At 54.8% G+C, this 24418-nt stretch overlaps 2 protein-coding genes across 2 annotated transcripts; one reads left to right on the forward strand and one right to left on the reverse strand.

The window, feature by feature from the left end:
* Positions 1-2855: 2855 nt before the first annotated feature.
* RBPJL (recombination signal binding protein for immunoglobulin kappa J region like) lies at positions 2856-10985 on the reverse strand (the record flags this gene model as incomplete). Its single annotated transcript, XM_081148313.1, is given in 14 exon segments — positions 2856-3241; positions 3352-3455; positions 3578-3733; positions 4446-4598; positions 4868-4977; positions 5389-5526; positions 7683-7857; positions 8106-8221; positions 8399-8469; positions 9451-9576; positions 10363-10434; positions 10436-10514; positions 10517-10911; positions 10975-10985. Coding segments are annotated over 14 exon segments (1992 nt in total). The 3' UTR covers positions 2856-2955.
* Positions 10374-23014, forward strand: MATN4 (matrilin 4). The gene is made up of 10 exons (XM_081150391.1): positions 10374-10879; positions 13128-13241; positions 13949-14518; positions 15198-15320; positions 17305-17427; positions 17523-17645; positions 19266-19679; positions 19774-19926; positions 22487-22593; positions 22666-23014. The coding sequence occupies exons 2-10, from the start codon at positions 13163-13165 to the stop codon at positions 22723-22725; spliced, it is 1752 nt and encodes a 583-aa protein (XP_081006517.1). The 5' UTR covers positions 10374-10879; positions 13128-13162; the 3' UTR covers positions 22726-23014.
* Positions 23015-24418: the final 1404 nt, after the last annotated feature.

A 24418-nucleotide genomic window follows, 5' to 3' on the forward strand; every position in this document is an offset into this window, starting at 1 on the left:
TCTCACTACGTGCCCCATCGCCTGCTCCCCGCCCCTTGGAACACACACAGTCTACCTACACCTACCAGCAAACTAAAAGTATTAATTACTATTAGGTAGAGAATTAAAAGAACCTCAGAGCCCCAGACTTAGTATCAGGAGTATAGGGTTCAAATCAGGCTCTGTCGTCAACCTGCTCTTAGAGCTTCCTGGGCCTTCTCTCTCAGAGCCTCAGTTTCCCCATCTGTGAAAGTGAGGAGGAAATGTGGATGGGAGCAATGATTCTCAGCCCTGGAGGGTCCTGATCCTGAGAGCTTGAAAACGTGAAGATTGTCTTTAAGAACCCTAACAGTTTAATTACATGAAAACTCAATTCTCAGGAAGGGAACAGTGCCACCTTCTGGTTTCACTTTTCCCTTGCAATCTCCAAATATCTGCCAATGCAATGCAAAGCAATTTGGTATTTATTATAGAGCCCAACTCAATGCTCAAGTATTGTACTGCGCCCTCCAGGATATGCAGCAATAAGCTCCTTTCCACTTGAAGCTCACAATCTATAGGAGACACTTGACATGTACATAAAGCCCTTTGTTCCAAGGTGGACATGGTCCCAGTGAGGTTTTCCACAAGGTGGAAAGCCTGAAGCCAGGGCCTGCTTTATGGACACGTGATGTGTGGAGTCACAATAGGCCTTGATTTCAGGCTCTGCTGTCACTGTCTTGAAATTCTTAATAATTTTGGCACAAGGGGCCATACTTTTTTTTTTTTTTTTTTTTTTTTTGCCCCGGGGTCCCACAAATTATATAGCTGGTCCTGCTTGGGGGAATCTTGGAGGCAGTGACATCTGAGCTGGGTTTGGAGAACAGAGCAGTAGTGAAGGGAGAGGAAAGGAGGAAGCCTACTTTAGCGTGGAAGGAGAGGTGGAGTCAGTCCTTAGGCCTCTGAAACTGGGTGGTATGGGGGATGGAGATAAAAGATCAGGGGCTGTGAGGGGTGTGGGCAGGGAGGTGGGTTTGATGTTCCATGAACTCAGGATCGGGGGCTAGGAGGACCTCCAAGGACAGTCCAGTAGCTGGAACTCAGAAGACAGGCTAGGGCTGGAGCTTTGAGGTGGTAGACTTCCAGGTGGGTGTGCAGGTGGGACCAAGGGTCCTAAGGTGCCCTGAGGGGAGTGCAGAAGACAGAGGTGCATGGCTGGGCCTGGGCTTTCAGGCCAACCTAGGTTCTTGGCTTCTGACACTCCTGCTTTGTAGAGTGGTAGAGGAAGTCCTTGAGCACAGGGCTGGATGGGCCCTTGAGCACCAACTTCCTGTGTGGTGTGCTATAAAACTCTTCTTAACCTCCTTATAAGTGGCTTCCTGCTTCCACATCATCACAGGCACTGAGCCCGAGCTCTCCTGAGGTGTGCACTCATGTTGGGGACATTTCCATTCAACTTGTGCCCTGCATTCCTTGGCCAGGATTCGCTCTCAGCAGCTATTAGGGGCTTTGAACAAGCTTCTCCTTCCCTGTCATAGTGGGTTCAGCCTGCTGCTGCACACTTTGGGAAGTCTAAAGAGCAAACCTCTTGGAAAACGTCAGCATCTTCTCTCTCATGGGGCTTTCCATGCTCTGGGGGAGGAGTTTTGCAGGAAATGAGCGCCTCCTCAGAGTTCAAGGAAGGTCAGGACAAGGGGGAGGTGAAAGCCCTGAACCAACATTTCAAACCAGTTCTCTCCATTTAGCACCATCCGGGGCTAGCAGAGGTAGCTGGCACCCGTGATATCTGTGTCCCTGGTTCCAGCAGCCTGAGCAAGGATACTGCCTGGTTCTTCTGCTTCCCTGTAGAGCACAGACCAGACAGAAGGTGGGCAGGTTGAGCAGGGATGGTTTGTGACTTAGTCCCCAGGCCTCATGCAGAGAAGCTCCCCTCTCAGCTGGGTTACTGCCCAGTTGATCGCAGGACTTGTGCCCAGAATTGTCCTGGGAAAGTTTTATTCTGTATCTTGTGTTTGTCTCTGGGCCTGGGGTGCATCTTTGCTTGGGGTGGGGGATAGCTAGTAGGGTAACTCATCGCCAGAGCTGACAGGTGGCCCCCGCGGCAGGAACAGGGTCAGGGATGCTAGCTTCTTCTCTAGAAAGGGCCCAAAGGGCAGGCTCTCTGCTCCATCGCAGTTTCCTTCTTCTGTGTGTGTGAGGAGGGGGAGTACACTGGGCACCTCCTTGTGCAGGTGCGTCATATAGATTAGGCTCTGCCTTGGACTGGGGACACTGCTAGCACAGCAGAGGGACCCCTGATCCTCAGGACTTCATCCTACTGGGCCTCTGAGAGAAATCCCTGGGTGGCTAGTTAAGATGGCAAGAACTTCCCAATGCCCCAGGCAACCTGCCCAGCCACTAAAGGTGTGAGCCGAAGAGGAAACACCAGCGACTGTGCCTGCTCCGGCCATAAGGAGCATGAGGAAGTGCCGGAGTCTGTGTTCCCGGGTAGAGCCCAGTGCTCCAGGTGGCTCCCAGTGCTCCAGGCGGGACCCGGTGCTCCAGGCGGGACCCACTGCTCCAGGCAGGACCCAGTGCTCCAGGCGGGACCCACTGCTCCAGGTGGGACTTGGCACACCAAGACAGATCTCATACTCAGGGCCTGCAGGCCAGGCCTGGGCATGTGAAACGATGGGAGACACAGAGATGGAGAGAGACAAAGATGGAGCGACAGGGGCACACAAATAGAGAGATCTACAAAGTTACTGAGGGAGAGAGACAGATTGTTCGATTTAGAAACAGAGACAAAGGCGGTGAGAGCCACACTCGTGACCGGACACAGAGAGCGTCACTCAGGTCCTGTCTTCCTAGATGTCAAAGGAGGAGCCGTGACTCCTGGAAGACGCGCAGGGGCGGGTTTCAGTGGCGAGAGCCTTCCCCCGCTGCTCGGAAGGGTCCTTCCCTTCCAAACCGCGCAGAGGGAGGGCCTCGGACGTGAACCGCCCGGCCGGGGCGCGCCTACGTCTGGATGAAGAGGTGGAAGTTGGTGCGCGTGAACTCGCGGTGGATGCTCTCCAGGAGCGCGTCCGCGTCGGCCTCCGCGTCCGCGGGGGGCTGGGGGTTGCCCGGGGGGCCGGGCCGCGCGCTGTATTCGGGGGTGTAGGTGAAGGAGAAGGCGCTGGGGTAGAAGAGGCCGTCGGGGCGCACCAGGCTCACCGCCACTGTGATGGGTGTGCGCAGCCAGCGCCAGTCGCTGCAAAAAGCCGCTACATCCGGCACCACGCACACCAGGGACCGCGGGCTCCTGGGGGTGGGGCACGGGGATTAGGGCTGCAGTGACGTCAGTTAGGGCTGACGACAAGCCCTCTCCTCTCCCCGTTCCCCGGGACCCAAGGGAGGCTCCCCCGCCCATACCTGTACATGGTCTCGGCCTCCACGTCCCCGAACCACACCTTGAGCCCCGCGTGGAAGTTCTCACCGTGGAGCTCCAGCGTGGCCACGTCACCCCCGCCACTCAGCTGGGAAAGGGTGGGACCAGGAGGTGTGGGGGAAGGGGTGGCCAAGGGCCTGCTGCCCTCCCTCCCCAGCACCCCGCCCCCCAGCGCAGTCACCCGCCAGAGTCCCCCGCACCCCGATTCACCTCGAGGGTGCTGATGAGGGGCACCGGGGTGACCGGCTCCCGGGTACACGCCAGGCTGGTGCTGAAGGAGAATTCCACCGACTCGGTGCCAATGATGGTCCAGCAAGAGCTGTCGTTGAGCAGCGCCCTATTGGCCTCCTTGGGGCAGGGGGAGGCCTGAGAGGAGACCCGGGGAGGGGCAGAAGCTCCGGGTGGTGGCCACCAGCGTGGGGCGCCCGGCAGTGCCTGGGCTTCCCTGCTCCGGTTCCCGGCCCAGGCTCTGCGGTTTACCTGCCCTTTGAGCTTAGACAAGACCCTTCAGTTCTCACTGGGTTAAATGAGTTCGCTATATGAGCCGGCTTCTAAAGGTCTATTTTGTTAGGACTCTAGAATTCTATTTTTAACATTGTGCAATTCTGCGCCCTAACATGCTACAGTTCTAAAGTTCTTTGGGAGGGAATATTGCTCACTCATGTTATTTTCTACTTAAGGATGATTTCATCCCTCAACTGTCCATGATAATCTTCTTTGGGGAGTAGCATTGCTTAGTAACAAGAATAATCATCATCTCCCACATTCTACAATTCCATGACTTAACGTTTCATGGTTCTAATAGTCTTTGCTCAATAATACTCAATACTATTATTATTTTTTTATTTACATTCTAAACTTTTATATTAGAACATTCTATGACTCTAAAATTCTTTGGGAAGGAATATTGCTGTAATACTGTTATTATTTTTTCTACATTCTCTGTCTCCATAGCCTATGATTCTAACATTCGCTGGGAGGCAGTGCAGCTCATTATGACGGTGATGGTCTTACATTCTGTGCTTCTCTGTGTCCTGACTTTCCTAGATGCTTGGTGCTGATCTTCTCTGCTTCTTACCTGGAATTGCACCACCTTCTCTGTGGCAAGACATAAGTAGGTGCCACCGCCTCCTGGAGGACCACCAGGAAACTGGAATGCACACTTGTGCAGTTGTGAGATGGGCTCGTCCACGTCAAGGAGCGCACACTGTTTGACTACTTTGCGGATGATCTACAACAAAAAGGTGGTGGGAAGTGTGGGAGCAAAGGTGACTGGGTGCTCAGAGGCCACCCTCCCAGCCAGCTTTCCGTTACTTCAATAGCCATGTGGGCACTGGCAGATTCCCCCCATGCCAGCCCTTTACCTCTATCCAGCCTCACAAAGCACTGAGTATCCTGGGTGAGAACTGAGTAGGTGTCTTTATGCCTTGGGCCCTCACCAGCCCTGCCCACATGGATCGTACCTTCTGCATGGATCTGGGGGGCCCTCCCTTCCCATACCATCGGAGGTAGTGTGATGCCCGTGACAGTGCAGACGAGCTGCACCAGGGAGCCGTAGCGGACATAGCCCTCTCGAGGTGGGAAGTCCCCCTGGGAAGAGTGATCATCAGCTGGGGGTAAAAGGAAGGAAGAAAGGAGGGTTTCAGGGAGCCCCAAGCTTCTGCTTCAAACCCTGCCCTTCTTGCCTCTGACTCCACCCCATTTGCACATGGGTTTTGTGGGTAGGGTTGGCACATAAGGAGGCAGCTAAGGCTGACGGTTCTCATCTTGGAGGGGCCATTTGTGGCCATCCTCGCAAATGTCCACCCCCTGGGGTGGGGGGCTGAGGTGAGGGACTGGGCTGGACACTGGAGTCAGAAGGGCTTGGATCAGTCACTGACTCACTGGGAACTTTGGCAAATCTTTTGTGTTTCAAAGCCTCAGTTCCAAAGGCAGAGTTTACCTTCCCTAAAGTGTGGTGGTGGATATCAAATAAGCTAATGAATGCAAAATGCCCAGCCCCCACCTGCTGACGTAGTTACCCAGGTGCAGGGTGAAGGCAGCCCATTGGCGCGCACTGGCCACGAAGGCCCCATCCTCCACGGAGAGGTAGCGCGTGGAGACAGTCTGGGAACGCAGGCGGTTGAAGAGGGAGACCTTGGAGCCCGAGGATATGCACACTGTGAGGGGAGGTGGAATCAGTGCTCTGGCCTGGCTTGGTCCCTCGGACATGCCAGACACAGCTGAGTCTCGGTCCCCTCAATACTCAATACTATTATTATTTTTTTAATTTACATTCTAAAATTTTATATTCCAACATTTTATGCCCCTGTGCCAGTTTGATTCATATGCCCACTAGCCTAAACATAGTGGGCACTCATATTTCATAGCTGTTTACCTAGCACCTGCCCCAGTCCTGTTTCTGCACTTGTGCCTGGTCCTTTTGCTGCCTGGACATACTTCAGTTCAATATACAGAGTTATCAAGTATTCACTAAGTGTAGCAGGCACTGTGCTGGGTACTGGGCACCAAAGGGAGAATTGGACCCAGTCTTGCTCTGGAGGAGCTCATGGTATCAGAGAGGAGACAGGGACATAAATATAAAATTTCAGTCTGCTGTGGTAAGGACTGGGTTAAGGAGGGCTTCCTGGAGGAGGTTATACTCTCAGCTGGGGAGCATGAAGTAGGTGGGAGTGCTTGGGGGGCTGCATAAGCATAGGCCACGTGGTGTGGAACAGCAGTAGTTTCTAGGGCTTGACATTGATCTCTTCCAGCCTATCACATAGGCAGAGCTGCAGTTTTGTTTTCTGATTGGATTTTGACCACCTGAGGAGAAAGCACTGGGGCATCTCCTTCTCTCCCTCACAGTGCTAGGCATAACATAGGCCCTTAATTTATACTTAGCCCAAGTTCCCATCCATTAAATAATAGCTAACGTTTGTTGTAGGTCAGGTGCTGTTTTAAATGCTTTATAGGTATTAGTTCACTTGAGCTTCTCAACAACCCTCAGAGGTAGATAATATTATCTCTACTGAAGACAGCAACTTGCTGAAGATTGCTAGACAAGTGAAGGGAAGAGCCAGGATTCAAAGCCAGGCCACCTGGCTCCAGAGTCTGCACCGTGCCCATCACACTATACCGCTTACTCCTCGGGCCCTTTCCTGATACCAAGGGTCAGCCAGGGCACTGCCTGGATCTGAGACATTCTTCAGGGTTTACAACAGACAGAAAGTAAGTCTGTTAAAGTAAGTCTGTATAGGAGTAAGAGCTGGGCTCCGGAGTCACGTTGACCCAAGTCCAAATCCTGGCTGGACCACTTCCTAGCCAGTCAATCTTAGGCAAGTCACCTGGAATATGATAGGCCCACATGTTTCTCGAATGAATGGATGAATGTTCCAAACCTCATTTTTCCCATCTACAGCTTGGGAACAGTGACAGCACCGACCTCACAGGGACACAGTGAGCGTCAGACAGGAGGGATGGATATAATGTGTTCCAGGAAAGCCAACCCTCCCTTCTCCTACCCCTCCGTCCCACCTCCCAGTGTGGGTAGTGGTGGTGATGTCACTGTCACTCAGACTTTCCCCCCTTATATTCTCAAATCCTCCAGCCCTGGGATTTGTCACCTGGCGCCCAGGACAGCACTTATCTCAAACTGTCTCTAGACTGTTAGACTGCGTGTTCCTCCAGAATGGACACTGGTCCTTGTTTTATAGGGACCCAGCACCTAGCAAGAGCCAGGCATAGAGCAAGCCCTGAATTTAAATGTTTTTAACTGAATTTCCTTTTTGTTGTTGCTAATTCTCACCAGAGGATATTTTTTCCATTGCTTTTCAGAGAGTGGAAGGGAGGGAGGGAGGGAGAGAAACATCAATGTGTACACCCACTGGTGGCCTCCCGCCCGCACCCTAACGGGGGTGGGGGGACGGTACCTGCCCTTGACCGGTAATCAAAGGGGAGACCCTTTGGTGCGAGGGCCAACTCTCTAACCACTGACCCACACCGGCCAGGGCTCCTCTGCCTTTTTATTGTCACTTTTAATCTGTCTCTAGTTCAGCACCTGCCGGCCTTTTGAGGGGCCCCCAACTCCCCCGTCCCCAACTCACACTCTCAAGCCTGGTATCTGTCCCCTCTCCGCTCCGCCCTTGCTTCCCTAACATATCATTCCCAGACCCTCCCCCGGCTCGGCCAGACCCCGCCCCTCGGGGCTCAGACTCCGCCTCCTCCCCTCGGACCCCACCCCTACAATCCGGGTCTCTCCCCCTCGCGAACCCCGCGGCTGCAGACGCAGGCGGCCCCTCCCCCTCGCCCTGAGACCGAGCCCCGCCCCGCTCACGGTCCGTGTTTTTCAGGGACTGCTTCTTCTGCGACGGCTTCGAGATGACCTTGATGAGGCGGCTGTGGAAGGTGCCCAGCTCCCGGCCCCCTCGGAGCACCAGCCGCAGCACCAGCCTGAAGTGCTTCCTTTTGTCCGCGTCCGAGATGTACAGGGTCTTGGCGCAACCGAATTCCTACGGGGTTCAGCGGACGGGCCGGCTCATCTCAGCCGCCCGCCTCGGGATGGACCGGCCTCGCCCAGTCCCCTGACGTCCGCCCCGTCGGAGCCACGCTCTGCAGTGCACCCTCCGAGCGGGACCTCGCTTTCCCGGGCGCCCCGCTACCCATCGCTCGGCTTCCGCTGGGGAGTACGCGAGCACCCCTCCCTGGGGAAGAGGCGAGCATGGGAGCGGGACTGGGACCCCCTCCTAGGCGCGCTCACCCTGGAGTCGGGCTGCTCCTCGAAATTCAACTTCTGCGTCTCGGCGGCGCTGCCGGAAGCGCCGTCCAGTCCCATGTAACCGCAGACCGTGGGCCCCGTCTCCCCGGCCAGGTGGGCTGGAAAGGGACGCCAGGGGGCTCTGGACGGACTCGGGAAGAACTCGGGCGCCGGGCAGGCCTACTTTCCGCCGCCAGAGGGCGCGGCGAGACTGCGTCTGCCAACCGCCCCGCTCCCAGCCCCTGCTGCGTGGTCCCCTACCGTGCGAGGCGACCAGTCCTGGAGTCTGTCCTCACCTTGGCCCGGCACTGGCTTCACCCTCCAGCCAGGACCTGCGAGGTAGACACAGGGCGGGGGGCAGAAGAACCTGCAGAGACATGTAAGCGCTAAATTCGTGTATCATCTCCATCCGACTGTCTTGTAGGCACCTCAAAGGTAGCAGAAACCTGAAAGAATCCCCCCTCCACCTTTCCCACCGCCCTCCCCAGGCTTCTCCATGACTGTGAACCCCATTAACATCGAACCTTCTTTATCACTCCCCTCATTTGAACCGTCAGTAAGTCCTGTCCACTCCACCTTTAAATCATGTCCAGAATCCACTGGCTTCTTACCACCTCCACCTTTTTATTTGTAAAACCATGAGCCAACCATGTTACTTGGCTTCTTAAAATCCTCCAATGGTTTAAATTCCATGTCCTCACATGATCTGGCCCCTGCTTTCCTCTCCAACTTTATTTCCTACAATCCCACCCAGCTTCTCAAACTGCAACCACTCCACTTCTTTTGTACCTCAAACAGGCCGAGTTGGTACCACCTCAGGGTCTGTGCATTTTCTGTTTCTCCTCACGATTCCCCCACACTTTCTTCTGTCTGGCTCTATTTTCACACTCAAGTCTCAGTTCAAACGTTACCTTGACCTTTCTAGCTAAAGTATCCTCCCTTCCATTTCTATCACATTGCACTGTTCCCTTCCAGTTTCCATGAGGATCTTGTTCATCGATTATGGGGACTTTATTGTCTGTCTCTTCCACACTAGAATGAAGATGCCACAAGAACAGGGACTGTATTTGTCTTGTTCAGCTGTATGCCCAGTGCCCAGTGGTACCCAGAGAGCCTGACACATGACAAGTACTCAGTTACTAGTTGTTGAATGAATGGGTGAATGAGTGAATGAATGGAGACTGTCGATTCCCTGGGAGGTTCTGCTAAGACCAAAGTGGGAACTATTGGTGGCTGAGGGAGAAGGCCCACGATGGCCAATAGCTGAGCCCTGAGTCCTCTCCAGGTTCCAAAAGACTCATAGGACCGGATGCCAAAGAGATCTGGGAGGGGTGGGTTCGGCACCTACCGTTTCTCATTTCCGTATGATTTCTGGGCCACCTTGGCGTGCAGGATCCGCACCGTTTGCTCGCACTGCTGCTGCAAGCACCGGCGCACGCCTTCCCTCAGGACAGTGGTGTGCTCTGGGGATGACCTGGGAGGCCCACAGCAGGGAGCGTTAAATAGCGTAGGTTGAATGAAATGAAGTTCTAGTGTTGACCCTTTGTGGTCAGGGCAAGGAAGTGTTGGGTAAGGGAGGGGACATGTGCAAGTCAAGAGCTAAATATTTGGGCTGCCCGGTGCTCAGTGAGGCTTGCTCTGAGCCTACCGGGACCACCCAGGCACCACTCTGTGGGTTTGGCTCCACGCCCATTGTAGCCTGGAGCACTGGGGAGATGCCCCAGAGGCACAAAGGCCAAACGTGTGTTGGCCTTGAGATGGAGGCAGAATATGTGAGGGTGCCTGGCTTTCCCTGCACCCTGAGGGTACCAGCCCCCGGGAAGTCTTGATGCCAGGGGGGAAGAGCCTTTGCTGGCCCCACAGACCAGAGTGCTCTCTTGCCTGCTGGTAGATGCCTGCAAAGGTGGAAGGGCCCCAAAATAGTGTCCCCAGGATCCTGGGATTGGGGGAGGAGGAGCATTTCAGTTTTTTCCCTGGTCAAAGTAACTCTCCCCGCTTCCTCCCAAGAGCAGGGCCTGTTACTGTCTTAGCTTTACTTGGCTTGATCACAGGGCCTCCACTGGCCACGTGGCGTGGGCCACGCAGATCCTGGTGGCCTGATGGCTTCTCAGCCTGGGAGTTTTGATGGGTGAGGGTGGGTGGGCCCAAGACTTAAGCAATTGCAGAGAACAAGTAAAGGAATCCGTGATGGCAGAGATTTGAGGGACCACCAGGTGGGGCCGGGGAGAGCCATAACCCCCGGCTGCCTTGAATCCTTTACCCACTTCTCAGGACCATTGTCGGGGGCCTCTCCTCACTCCTGGAGGGGGCGACCGAGGGCAAGAGCCGCCTCGCCCTCCGAAGCGGGGCCAGGCGACCGGAGGCCCAGCCGAGCCCCGCTCCGCCCCCTGGGGCTCTCCTCAGGGAAGTGGCTGGAGGCCTCCAGCGCGTCCGGCCGCGGACAGGGTGGCCGCCCAGCGGCCCTCGGTACCGGACTCCGGCCCCGCAGCCCGCGTCGGCCGCTCCCAAGGTGGCTGGAGCAGGGGGCGCTGCTCTGGCTCCGCCCCGGCCCTCGGAGGCAGGGGGATCGCCTCGCCAGTGGGAGGGGTCGCAGCCCGCGCTCCCCCTCCCCACCCGCCAGCCCGGGTTAAAGGCGGCCGCCGCCGCCTCGAGCTCCAGCTGCCTGGCAGTCCCGCCTCGGGCACGCTGCCCGCGCCCTACCTGCTCCAGCTGCCCGGGAGGCTCCGCCCGTCGGCTCCACTCTGCGGCCGCGCCTCCGAGTCGTCCAGCAGGTTCAGGTGAGTCAAAGGGCCTGGGGGCGCTGAGGGGTCTGCGGGGAGCAGGCGGCCAGCCAGACCAGGCGACCGTACTTAACCGCGGCTGCACAGCCTACGGTACCCGCATTGGACCTGCAGTGCCCTTCCCCACTTCTGTAGGGCTCTTTCCAAATTGAGTCCCCACCAGCAAGCCCACCAAAAAGGGGAGGGAACGTTTCCCCCTAATCTCCTCCCCCTGGGAACCCCCAGGTCCCTCCTGTAGATCAGCTCACTTTGCAGCCAGCTCTTGAGGAATTATTTACAGAACTCTCCTCCCTCTGGAGGCCACTTTCCCCACCCCAAAGACATTTCCAAATCTTTCATTTTAACCCAGGATTGATTACCCCCCCCCCCCCAGCTCTGGGCTCTAGCGTCAGCCTGTCACCACGTTGCTGTGTGACTTCGGGTGAGACTCTACCCTCTCAGGACCTAGTGCCTTCCTCTGTAGAATGTACGGTTGGAAAGGTGATGAGCTTTGAGGCAGCCGCTATTTTGACTTTCTAGAGTTCCTGGGGTGCAGGTAGGGTACCAGGTGAGATGTTTGCTCACGCACGCCAAGAGCAGGATAAGGGGGACCTTAATCATGACTTGGGGTCCCTGAGGCTTCTGGAGGTAGGAAAGGATGAGAAGTGGCAAGAGCCCCTTGTGCCTTTACCCCCATGCTCCCCAGGGGGTGCTGGCTTCAACTATGGGCCAAGCTAGAGAAAGCATTCCAACCTTCCCGCTCCAGCAGCTGGCACATCTGGCTTGGTCACCCTCCCCTGACGGACTCTGCCAGAGGGATTTCTGTTCCTCTACCAGGCCTGAAAGGCGCAGGCGGAAAGGATCCGGGACGGGAAAGCCGCCTCGGGTGAGAGGCAGGCACCCGGCCTTGCTCAGAATAGGCCCATTCACGGAATTGGGGGGCGGGGCGGGGCTGCGGTTGGGTTAGGGGTGGCTGGCCCCCCTCTACCAAGACGCAGCAATAGAAAAATGTCTAACGCAGCCTCAGCATGGGCGCGGGGGTGGGCAGGGAGCAGAGGGAGTGGATGGAAGGGAAAGGGGGTCAGCGGCTCCTAGACGCCAGGTTGCCAGGCAACTCAAAAGGAAGGAGGGAAGCAAGGAGTCCCAGGTTCCTTTGCAGCTCAGCGGGCCGCCTTCTCGGGCCTCAGTTTCCCCATCTGTACAATGGGAGTCTTTCGTGATTCTCAAGGGGCCGCGTCAAGGGCCTTGGGAGGGTGAGCGCTCACCTGCTGCCCCCACAGGGTCCATGGCCGCGTCCCGAGGCCCCCGCCGCTCGCTCACAGCCGTCTGTGTGCTTCCCGCGCCGCTGGCCTCGGAACCCTGCGCACTCCCGCTCCTGGACCCTCACGCCGGATATATCCTACCGGCCTTATCTCAAGGCCCCGGGGCTCCCGGCTCGCTGTTTGTTCTGGGCAGGGGCACCTGCTGGGCAGATGTGGGCTTCCCACGGCCGCCTCGCCAACGCAGCCAGACCCGGGAAGCGCCCCCTGGCGGCCTCTCCTGAGAGCAGGCGGGAAGTGGAGGCGCCGGGCCTCGAATTCAAGTGCGTGGTGGGATTTGGCCAACGCAGTGCCCACCCCCTACCCTCCCAACCCAGAGCTCACGGCCCTCCCCTGAGGCCTGCGGTGTGTGTGTGTGTGTGTGTGTGTGTGTGTGTGTGTGTGTGTGTGTGTGTGAAGGACAGCCACACAGACGCGCCTTGTGTGGGGAGGAGGTGGGGAATGACTTCCTTCTGCAGAGGTTTTCCTCCCGGGAGACGAGGGCGTGGACCAGTCGGCTTGTCCTTGGAACTCCCGAGGTACAGGATTGCATCCCGGCGCAGCCACTTTCTTGTCGCGAGACTTTGGGTATCGGAGCCTAAGTTCTTTGAGCCTGTTTCCTAATCTGTACAATGGGAACAATAACAGCCTGTCTCATAGAATTGTCCAACTGTCGAGAGGGTTAAATGCCACAACGCCCGAGAAGCGTTTAACATTGTGCCTGGCATTTAGGAAAGGCTGTTTCTGTTTAAATTTTGTATGTTTTTATCTACTTATATTTATTTACAAAGCAGAATGCCTTGTGTTTCCCAGAAATCCCACTGTAATGAAAATTAATTATGAAGATACACAAAAGTAGAGAGATTAGTAAAATAAACCCATGACTCTCCTCCACCTCCAAGTGCCCATCGCCCAGAATGAGAGTTCTGCAAATACTACTATTTTGCTATCTCCCTTCCTCTCTCCAGGCTCTGACACCTCCATTCTCTGCCCCCCAAGTGCCATGAGGGGCCTTCCATGCTCACCACTGCCCATGTTGCTGCTCCTTCTTCAGCCCTGGGAGACCCAGCTCCAGTTCGAAGGTGAGCCGGGGCCCAGACCTCACCGGCGAGGGGAGAGGAACAAAAGCAGGCTTTCCATCTGCAGCCAGGTAGGCCTGCTGGGAGAGACAAGCAAGAGCTTTGGAACCCTCCAGGCTGGGTTCGAATTCACCCTTTCACCTCTCTGAGCCTCAGTCTCCTCATCTGGAAGATGTGGCTTAGAGATTTCAAAATTGGGCTCACGCAGAATACCCATTTGATGTTACATTTTTAAAAGTTAATTGAAAAATAAAGAGGTTTCACATAAAAATCCTGATGTGGGACTTGTCTTGGAAAGTTAAAGAATCTGCCAACATGGCTGGCATGCCTGCAGCAGCATTTGGCTGCAGCTGCTCACTTTAGGGACACGGCTTTCTGGGATCCACCGCCAGACCCCATCAATCAGTTCACTCGTTTATGCTGCGTGCGGGCCCCTACAGGCAGTTGAGTTTGCGACATGACTCCTTCCTGTCCCAAATGGATCATACCTCCTCAGAATAGCCCTCAGAGCTGTAGGATAGACAGCTGGTGAAATCTACCCGGGCCCTCGGCAAATGCTGGGCGAGCGGCTGTCTCTAACTTGCATTTGCTGGGGTAATTCCGCGCGGGCGCTGTTTTGCAGGGATAGTACCATTCGCCCCGGTTTTCCCTGGGGATCTCCTCGGCCCTGAGGCTTCGCCGACCTGGGAAGGCCCTTCCTCATCTCGCAGGTCCCAGGTGCCGCACTGGACCCCTGGATTTGGTGTTCGTGATTGACAGCTCGCGCAGCGTGCGCCCCTTCGAGTTCGAGACCATGAGGCAGTTCCTGGTGGGCCTCCTGCGCCGCCTGGACGTGGGGCCCAACGCCACGCGCGTCGGCGTGATCCAGTATTCGAGCCAAGTGCAGAGCGTCTTCCGGCTGGGCGCCTTCTCGCGCCGGGAGGAGATGGAGCGCGCCCTGCGCGCCTTGGTGCCGCTGGCGCAGGGCACCATGACCGGGCTGGCCATCCAGTACGCCATGAACGTGGCTTTCAGCGTGGCCGAAGGCGCGCGCCCGCTGGAGGCGCGCGTGCCTCGAGTCGCTGTGATCGTGACCGACGGGCGGCCGCAGGACCGGGTGGCCGAGGTGGCGGCGCAGGCGCGCGCCCGCGGCATCGAGATCTACGCGGTGGGGGTGCAGCGTGCGGACGTGGGCTCCCTGCGCGCCATGGCGTCGCCCCCGCTGGACGAGCACGTCTTCCTCGTCGAGTCCTTTGACCGCATCCAGGAGTTTGGCCTGCAGTTCCAGGGCCGGCTGTGCGGTGAGTCAGGGGAGCGCGGGAGCGAGGCTCGAACTGCCTAGATTCCCATCCCCACCCCGGTGCACCCCGCCCCGTGCTGGGGGCCCGCCCGCCAGGGAGCGGAGGCGCTCAGGCCTGAGACAGCCTGGCACGTGCCAGCTCTGCCCACTTTTGCTTAGCCTTCGCCCACCAGTAGCAACATGTGGCGTACTCCCCGCCCAGGACGAGCCGTGGTTCACCGCAGGCTTAGAGTCGAACTCTAACCGCCGCCCCTCCGCTCAGGAAGCACCGCCCCTCAAAGCTGAGCGCCAGCGCCCGCTCCGGAGAGTCCTGTCCCGCCCGCATGGGCACGGCCCTGCCCGCTCGCATTTAGCTCAGCTCGTCCTGCAAGCTGCCAGATCCGTTCCAGTCACCTTCAGCCGCTCCGCCCACCTGGGTTCAGCGCCGCCCCACTCCACCTTACCCCGTGTGGTCCTGCCCTATCCCATCGACACACACAGCGGCCTCCCTCTTTCGAGCCTATTTACAGGGGGTTCAGGCCTGTTGTTTCCCGAAGCCGTCCCTCTCGGACCAGTTCTTCTCAAATGAACTAAGCCTATACTTGATCACGGTTCCTGCCTTTGACCCCATCCAGCTGTCTCTCGTTGCAGGCTTCTGCCCATCTGTCCCCTGCTGATTCTACTCTTAAATGTGTCCTTAGGAAAGAACCTGTGTGCTGAGGGGGGACACGGCTGCCAGCACCAGTGTGTCAGCTCCGCCAACACGTTCCACTGCACCTGCAACCCCGGATACCAGCTAGCAGCAGATAACAAGGGCTGTTTGGGTGAGAACTACTCCTGCCCTGCAATCCTGAGCCTTCTGCGGCTCCCCATTGCCCCAGCATCAACCCAATGGGTCTGGAAGGGCCTTTGGAAGTCCAGCTCCCTCACTTTACAGGTCTGAGAAAGGGAAGGTATGCCTGGAGTCACACAAGTCCTTGGTGGGACCAGGGCTAGAAACCTTGACCTCACCGTTAAGTGTGCTTTCTGCATCTTTCTGTCCACTCTTTCAGGCTTGATCCTACCTGGCTCCAACACGCCTCCCAAACTTGTTTATGTCTTCTCACAGGCACATCTTCACAGTTTCTGTAACTTAGACACTGCTGGAGTCTTCACTTAGGGTCTCCATACACCACCACCCCTGCATCGTACATGCTGTCATTCCTGCTTCTGCGTCTCGCCTGGGCTACGCACCTGGCTCTCTTGCTGCTCCTCTCTGCACCTGCGAATCTTTCAAGGCCTGGTTCTTCATTTTTGCCTTCTGAAAAGCTACGGCACACAATGCCTTTGCTTGTACAATTGGGACTTTCTTTTTCATTTGTATGTGTGTCTACTCCTTTCATCTTAACAGCAGCTACCGTTTACTGAGTGCCAAGTTACCTTCAGACATTGTGCTGGGAGCACTGCATACATCATCTCCCAACCTCACAGCACCCTGGAAAATGAGGTCATGTGATCCCCATAACTGAGATGTTAGCTGGGGTCTCCTTGTTTCTAGAACTTAGACAAAACTGGCCTGAAACACCATGTGATGACCCATGAACATCCCAACCCCTCCCCAAGATCTCTGAGAATTCCCCAAGTGCTTACATTCTGTGGCCCCCTCTCACTCTGAGCTTCTGCTGAATTCAATCAGTTGATGGCTCTTCTCCTAATTTCTCAGCCCCACACGTGCTGTTCTTGTGCTATACGCATAAATCGGCCTCTTTCTTGGTTTACACACTTGTGCACACCAGGGCATGTGAGTGTGTATATAAGTGTGTGTGCATATGTCCATTTTACTAAAGATGGGGGTGGACAGAGGTGTGCGTTACATCTAAGCAAAGCCAAACATACACACAAAAAGGGAAACACCCATTTTTTCTAATGGAATATGAAGCATCGTTGACCCTGAAGGCCCTCAGCCTCCCCACTCCGAGGGAGTTTTTACTGGCGCCCTCACCCCACACAGTCACTCATCTTCACATTGTCTTGTCCCTTTTCTTCCTCTCTCCACTCCCACCTCTTTTCCAGAAACCCCAAGTTCTCACTTTTTTATGCAGGATAATTCACCTCTCTGCAGTCCCTATTCCCTGGTGCTGCTCTAGGCGATCTTTGCGCATCTAAGCCATCAAAATACTCAGCAAGGCAATAGCTGCCCTTCCTCAGAAGGAAGCTGTAAAGAGCAGTTGTTCTCTCCCATTATATCTTCATTTTGCAGATGGGAAAATGGAGGCTCAGACAGGTGAAGTGGCAGAATCTGGTCCTCCTCTGTTAGTGAGCGAGCATCTTCAGGGCAGGGGCCCGGTCTCCTACGACTGTGGATTCTTGGCCTATTCCTGGCTTGTAAGGGGCACTGTGGGACGCATCTGGGTCTTGAGTTGGCAGGGCCATCCGGCCCACAGCCAGGAGGCCTATGCACATAGGAATCACAGGTGCCTGGGTACCACCCCAGGCTAATTAAGTCAGGGTAGCTGGGAATTGGGGTCCAGGCATAGGTATTTTTTTAAAAGCTGTGCTCTCAGGGCTGAGAAGTGCAGCCCCAATGTATATGCCAGCCTCCCCTCTTCCTCAGCCATTGACCTGTGCACTGAAGGGACTCATGGTTGTGAGCGCCACTGTGTCAGTTCCCCGGGTTCCTATTTCTGTCGCTGCCGAGCTGGCTTTGTACTCTAGACCAGAGGAGCTGCAGGGTTGAGCGACCTCCGCTCCCCCCTGTAGCATCCTGGACTGAGGTCTCTGGTGGCTCCAATCAGAAGTGACATCTTGCTGCGTCTTCCTCCCCACCAGTCATTGATCACTGCGGCTTTGGGAACCACAGCTGCCAGCATGAGTGTGTTAGCACCGTTGGTGGGCCAAGGTGCCGCTGCAGAGAGGGCCACGACTTGCTGCCTGATGGGAGGAGCTGCCAGGGTGAGGAGGGGTCCCCTGTGTGTGCTGAAGGGCAAGGGGCCTTAGCTGGGGGAGTCTGCCCTGACTTAGCCTGACCTGCCTGCCTCGCCTTGAAGCCCGGGACCTTTGCAACGGCATAGACCATGGATGTGAGTTCCAGTGCGTGAGCGAGGGCCTCGCCTATCGCTGCCTGTGCCCTGGTGGGCGGCAGCTCCAGGCGGACGGCAAGAGCTGCAGCCGTGAGTCGCGGGTGGAGGGGGTTCTGCCTGCCCCTGCCCCATCCTCGCGTTCCGAGCATCCTTGACTTTGGTGTGGGTGTGGTGTGAATGTGTGGGTGTGGGCGGTGGTGACGGGGCTGGAAGGTGTGCGGGGCCCTGCCTCTGTCTCTTTCCCTTCAATTCTTTACGCTGTTGCTACGGTTAATTTTTAAAACACAAACATGGGTGGGCGAAAGTAGGTTTATAGTGTGAGTGTACAAAACAGAGTTTATTCTTGTATTATTACTTGTTAATTATTGTGTCGTTTTCCACACAAACAACTGCAGCCCTACTTTGGCCCTCCCTGTGTGTGATCGCACTCCCCCCTTGCTCGGAAGCCACCTGTGGCTCACCAGGGCCACAGAATAAAGGTCAAATGCCTTTTTCAGATGGTGGGTGCAGCAGCCACATTCGTGGGTAAGAAAATCCAACTAGGGGGTTACAGCTAGCATTAAAAAGAAAGAATAAAGAAAGTTTACAGCATGTAGAAAGAATAGGTATTGTTTCGTGGAACTTAATTTTAATTATATGTGAGCATATGTAGTACGTCATGACGTATTATTACTGTTTTTATTTTATTTTCCTTTTTTTTTTTTTTTTTTACTGTGGGTTGTGGTCAAATTTTTGAAACCACTGCCTTAGCTCATCACAGTCTAGCTTCAGCCAACCCCATAAGCCTTTCTCTTGCCACACTTGAACATTTTAGCCACACTGGCCTGCCCGTTCCTGAATGTGTGGAGAGCCCCCAGCTTCCATGCCTCTTCACATTCTGCGCCCACCATCTAGAATGCCCCCGCCTGCCTTGGAGAACTCCTACTCCCCTCTGAAGACCAAGTCGAATGCCCCCCTCCACGCAGCCTTGCCACCTCCAGGAGGAATGAATTATTCTAGCCCCAGGCTCTCTGCTGTAACACATGGCACGTTGGACTGCTCTGCCCTATCCTGATTTCCTCATGGATCAGGATTATGTTGCATTTATTGTTTGAGCCCCCTTCAGGGCTGGCGAAGTCCCTGGCTCAGAACAGGCGAGCCAACATTGCAGAGCGATTAGGAACATGGGTTTTGCGGTCAGGCAGACCTGGTTTCAAATCCTGGCTCAGCCGCTGCTGGCTATGGGATCCAGAGCAAAACACTTTATCTTTCAGAACCTCAGGTTATAGAAAAGGGGGACAATCCCCAAGGTTATTGGGAAGATTGAGAAGCAATATATAAAGCACCTAGCCCAGTGCCTGGCACATGGTAAGCTGTCAAATAATAATGTTTTTGTTTTTATTTAGTATTGTTAATACTGGTAAAGTGTTTAGAATTCTGTCCGATACACAGTAGATGATCAATAAATAGTAACTGTTGTAGTTGTGGGTATTATTATGATTATGTTTTTAGCAGATTGCCTGGCTTGTTATGCTCAGCACCCAGTAAATGGCAAAGGTTATAGTGATGCTGGTAATAATAACAGCACATCGTGCCGGTGCCTGGTCAGGAAGGCCTTCACACACGGCATCTGCTATATAATCAGTGTTTGTGAGTGAAGGACGAGATGGGTAGATGGCTGCTGCCCGCCAAGATTCTGGTCCCTCCATCCAAGTCCTTCTCACCGCCTAGGGTGCCGGGAAGGCCACGTGGACCTGGTTCTGCTGGTAGATGGCTCCAAGAGTGTGCGCCCTCAGAACTTCGAGCTGGTGAAACGCTTTGTGAACCAGATCGTGGACTTCCTGGACGTGTCCCCCGAGGGCACGCGCGTGGGGCTGGTGCAGTTCTCGAGCCGGGTGCGCACAGAGTTCCCGCTGGGCCGCTACGGCACCGCGGCCGAGGTGAAGCAGGCGGTCCTGGCGGTGGAGTACATGGAGCGCGGGACCATGACCGGGCTGGCGCTGCGCCACATGGTGGAACACAGCTTCTCTGAGGCGCAGGGCGCACGGCCCCGCGTCCTCAATGTGCCTCGCGTGGGCCTGGTCTTCACCGACGGCCGCTCCCAGGATGACATCTCGGTGTGGGCAGCTCGCGCCAAGGAGGAAGGTGGGCTTGGCCCGGGACGCACTTGCGTGGGGTTGGGTTGGACACGGGGAGGTGACTTTCCTGACGTCTAGGGCACCCCCTGTATCCTCGGTAGGCATTGTCATGTACGCCGTGGGCGTGGGCAAGGCAGTGGAGGAGGAGCTGCGTGAGATCGCCTCAGAGCCCGCAGAACAGCATGTGTCCTACTCCCCTGACTTCAGCACCATGACGCACCTGCTGGAGAACCTCAAAGGCAGCATCTGCCCGGGTGAGCACATCTGGCTCCAGACACCTCCCCTTCTCTCACTGCCCAACCTCTGATATCTCCCCTACTATTCACCCCCATTCCCCTTGCAGAGTTACAGGGAGGGTGTGGACTCGCTAGACGCACCCTTGTTACCTAAACCAGCAGCAGGGCTGTCACTTGGTAATTTGTTAGAGTTGCAGCGTTTCCAACTGTCTCCAGACCTAATGAATCAGATTTTACACTTGAATAAGACCCTCAGAGAGTTCATATGTTTGTTAAAGTTTAGGAAGCACTAGCCTAGGCTACCTTTCCCTCAAACTAGTGGGTTTTCGGAATATTTTGGGGGAACTTTTTCAGAGGAACGTCAATCTCAGAATTTCTAAGTGGAGTCACAGCCTATAGTCCATTAACTTGTTGGACTTCAGTTTTACAGACCTGGCAAAGTTGCAGGACGGAGGGTTTCAAGTACGCAAAGCTACGTGTCTTCTTTTGAACAATGTAGCCCATAAGTGCAACCGTCTACTGCATGGTGCTCAGCTGAAAGGGCCAGTGCTCTCCAGGGAGGAGCGGAGGGCTGGCGAGCCTTCTGAACTGTACTTTATAGGACATAAAAGGGATTGTTTGGGGGTAATTTTTACCATAGAGTGTTAAGACTAACCCAGGCGTAAGATGTGACTCTTCTTTCAGATTTCCAGGCCCTACGTCCAGAGCTAGGTTCAGTAGGGCTGAGCTGGGCCTAGGGAATCTCTCTCTCTCTCTGTCTCTCTCTGTCTCTCTCTCTCTCACACACACACACGAAAACACACACACAGTTGACCCTTGAACAACCCACTTATATGTGGATTAAAAAAATATGCTTATAAGTGGACTAGCCCTGTTCAAATCCATGTTGTTCATGGGTCAACTGCCTTTTCCATCCACAGTTGGGTATCTGCATATTCAGAGGATTGACTTAAGTGATATGCAGATTTTCAACTATGCAGTGGATCAGGGTTCCTAACCCTCAGTTTGCTCAAGGGTCAGCTGCATATACATACATACATGTGTGTGTATATATATGCCTATACGTATATATACACATGCACACATACACCCCCACCCCAGGTTAATTCTAATAATTAGCCAGCATATTGTGGAGGCACCAGATTAGCTGCTCCTTTAAGGCCCTTCCTGTCCTGGCTCTTATGTCCCACACTATGTGACTTTGGGCAAGTCACTTAATCCCACCCATACCTCAACTTCCCTCTTCTGTAACAGGGGAGGGTGCCGGCAGCCCAAGGTTGTCTCGAGCTCTAGAATTCTAAGAGAACTCTGGGCTCTGTGTTTGAGGCTCTTCACCAATTGGCTGTGTGGCCTTGGGCAGATCCTCCCCCCTCTCTGGCGCTTGGTTTCCTCATCTGCAAAGTTAGGAATCTTTTCAGGACAGTCACCAATACCATTAATGACATGACATACAGCAGTTTGCTAAGGGTACATACAGGACTAAGAAATAACCTTTAAAATCATAACAGCAATTCTTTATTGGAGGCCAGACATTGTGCTATCATTAAAAATGGCACATCTTTACAGACTGTTAGTGAATCTAAGATATCATCCATTGTCAAATTCACCATTATTTTCTGTATAGCTAAGGAAAAAAACGGGTGCCAAATTGAATTGTAAGGCACTTATTTTGATTTTAGAGATGCTGAAATGTGTCAGAGATAGACTTGGATCAGTGGTTCTTAAACGTTAGTATGCATCAGACTCACCTAGAGGCTGAGTTAAAACACAGCTTGCTGGGCTCCAACCCCAGTGTTTCTGATCCAGTAGGTCTGGGGCGGCGGAGTCTGACAATTTGCATTTCTAGTAACTTCCCAGATGAGGCTGATGCTTCCCGTCCAAGGGTCACACTTTGAGAATCACAGGTCTAGTTGAAATACACTATCAGGTATTTACGGTGCCAGGCAGTGCTCTAGACCTGCACTCCCCAGCAAGGTAGCCACCAGCTACATGTGCCCACTTAAATTAATTACAATTAAATAAAGTAAAAAAAAATAGCTCTTAAGTTACACTAGCCACATTTCAAGTGTTAAATAGCCACATGTCCGGGCAGGGCAGATATAGCACATTTCATCACTGCATGAAGTTTCATTTGGAGAGTGCTGCTGTGAACTCTTGCCACTCCAAGTGTGGTCCACAGGCCAGCAGCGTCAGCAGCACTTGGGAGCGTCTCAGCTCCTTCCCCATTCTGAATAAGAGTCTATATTTTAACAAGATCTCCTGGTGATTCTGAGCATCAAGTTTTAGAAACACTCTTCTAAGATGTGTACACACAAATTATAGAATCCTCAGTACCAGCCAATGAATAGATTTTCTCACTGTATCCATTTTTACAGACGAGGAACCTGAGGCCTAGAAAGGTCGAGTGAGGTTTCCAATATCCCACAGCTATGTAGCTGGGACTCACCCCAGGTCTGTTTGAACCCAAAGCCCGTACACTCAGCCACAGGCCGGGTGGAGGTATATCAAAGGGCCTTGGCCAGGGCCCGCTGGTCCTCCTGCAGATTCTCATTCCCCCGACTCTGTTCCCGGCTGGCAGAGGAGGGCATCAGCGCGGGCACCGAGCTTCGGAGTCCCTGCGAATGCGAAAGCCTCGTGGAGTTCCAGGGCCGCACGCTGGGGGCGCTCGAGAGCCTGACTCAGAACCATATCCTTTGGCGGCGGGGGCGCGGGAAGGGGACCCCGCCCCTGCGATCCCCCCGTTTCCTTAACCGCTCACTCGCCCAGCTGACGGCGCGCCTGGAGGATCTGGAGAACCAACTGGCCACCCATATGTGAGGGCCGCGGTGGCCGGGACCGGGCAGGGGCGAGGCCCCAGGACTATGCCCCCTCGGGCGCCGTCGGGCGCCGTCGGGCGCCGGGGCCGGGCTGAGCCTGAGCCCCTCGGGCCCGGGCTGGCGGGTTCCCAGCGCCGCGCTCGAGCTGGCCTCGCCTGGACCACAGGCCTGACTGCGGAGGACAGGGGGCGCGGGCTAGGTCCGCACGCCCTCGCAGCCTGCTGCTGCTCTCAGTTCTTTGTTGGATCTCTTTTTTGTTTTCTTTTTCTTAAAAAAAAAATAAATCTGGTTTCCATGGGGTCGATTTGTGGGTCTTACTGTGCCGCCAGGGGGAGGGGAGACCAGACGGAGCGCGCTCCGGCGGCGCCCGGGTGGCGTCTCCTCGGAGAAAGGCGCATTGTGCGGGGGTCGGGCTGGGGGGCAGGGGACTGGGCACTGCTTCCCCCTCCTTGTTTATTCAGCCGAGAACAGACGGCTCCTTCTGCAGGCTGCGGGAAGGGAGGGGGCTCCACGGGAACCCTTGGGGTCTGCGCAAGTCCGCATCCCCTCCATCCCCCAGCGGATCGAACGCTTCTCTCTCTGGCCGTACCTATCTCATGGTGCCCCCAAACCTGGCTGCAAAGCTGCTGGAGCTGGGCGGGGGAGTTGGTGAGGAAGCTGGAAGCTGTAATTGAGCTTCTAAATGGACGGGGTGGGGGCGGATGGGTAAGTTTCCATGGATTTTATCTCCCTCCTGCATTAGGTAGGAAGAGGAGAGGGTATCAGCCAGAGCCTCTGGCCGAGGGGCCTCTGCCTGCCTAGCCTGTGCCCCACACGCTCTGACTCAGCGCCTCAAGACAAAAAAAAACCCCTAAAAGCAGCCCTCTGTGGTAAAGAGCACAGACCAGCACCACTTCCCAAGTGCATGTAAGAAAATGCAAAGATTAAAATGCTTCCAGTCCTAGAGTGATCGCGGACAAATTACTCTGAGTTTGTTTCCATATCTGTCAAATGGGGATTGAAATTGTTACCCCCAAGAGTGATGGTGAGAATTGAGGAAATCGTTCTAAGGCATCTGACATTGTGCCTGGCACATCGTAGGCTCTCTATTAATGGTAGCTATAAATCTTATTATAATAGCTAACATATTTAGTCTGGAGCACTATTCTAAGTGATTTGCAGGTATTTTCATTTTATCTTCACAAAAACCTTGTGAGGTAGGAATTATTGCCTTTACCATCCCCATTTTACAAGCCTTCCAGCCAAGCCTTAACCTCTGGCTGGAATTTCTGCAGGTGGCCATGGTGGATGTTACAGGTGAATGAAGCATGAATGTGTGTGGTTAGGAGTGACTGCAGTAAGTGGGCACCAGATGATTGAGATCTTACCCAGACTTTAGGGTCAGATGGGCTAAAGTGCTAAGGACAGTGCCTGGCTTATGACCTCATCTGCCCCAAACCTTTATTTTACAGTTGGGGAACCAGGCCTAGAGGGTAGTTACCTGCTTAAGATCACACAATGAGAGAAACCCATCCGGATCAGGCAGCAGCCTAGGAGGATCTGATGGGACTGAGGACACCAATTGCTGGGTGGCACCAAGCTGAGCGCAAAGGCAAGGCTCCCTCCTAGGCCAGAACTGCTTTCTCTGGGGTGCAATTTCCTTATTGGCCACTGGATGGCGCCTGAAGCTCTGATTTGGAGTTGAGTCCCAAATT

This window comes from Miniopterus schreibersii, assembly GCF_964146895.1.
Source record: "Miniopterus schreibersii genome assembly, chromosome: 10".
NCBI classification, from domain to species: Eukaryota; Metazoa; Chordata; class Mammalia; order Chiroptera; family Miniopteridae; genus Miniopterus; species Miniopterus schreibersii.

Excerpts from the sequence above, each read along its gene's own strand:
- MATN4 (XM_081150391.1), top strand. The coding sequence starts at position 13,163 with ATGAGGGGCCTTCCATGCTCACCACTGCCCATGTTGCTGCTCCTTCTT. Across the intron at positions 15,321-17,304 it reads AGATAACAAGGGCTGTTTGG|TCATTGATCACTGCGGCTTT; the intron begins GTGAGAACTACT and ends CCTCCCCACCAG. Across the intron at positions 17,646-19,265 it reads GGACGGCAAGAGCTGCAGCC|GGTGCCGGGAAGGCCACGTG; the intron begins GTGAGTCGCGGG and ends CTCACCGCCTAG.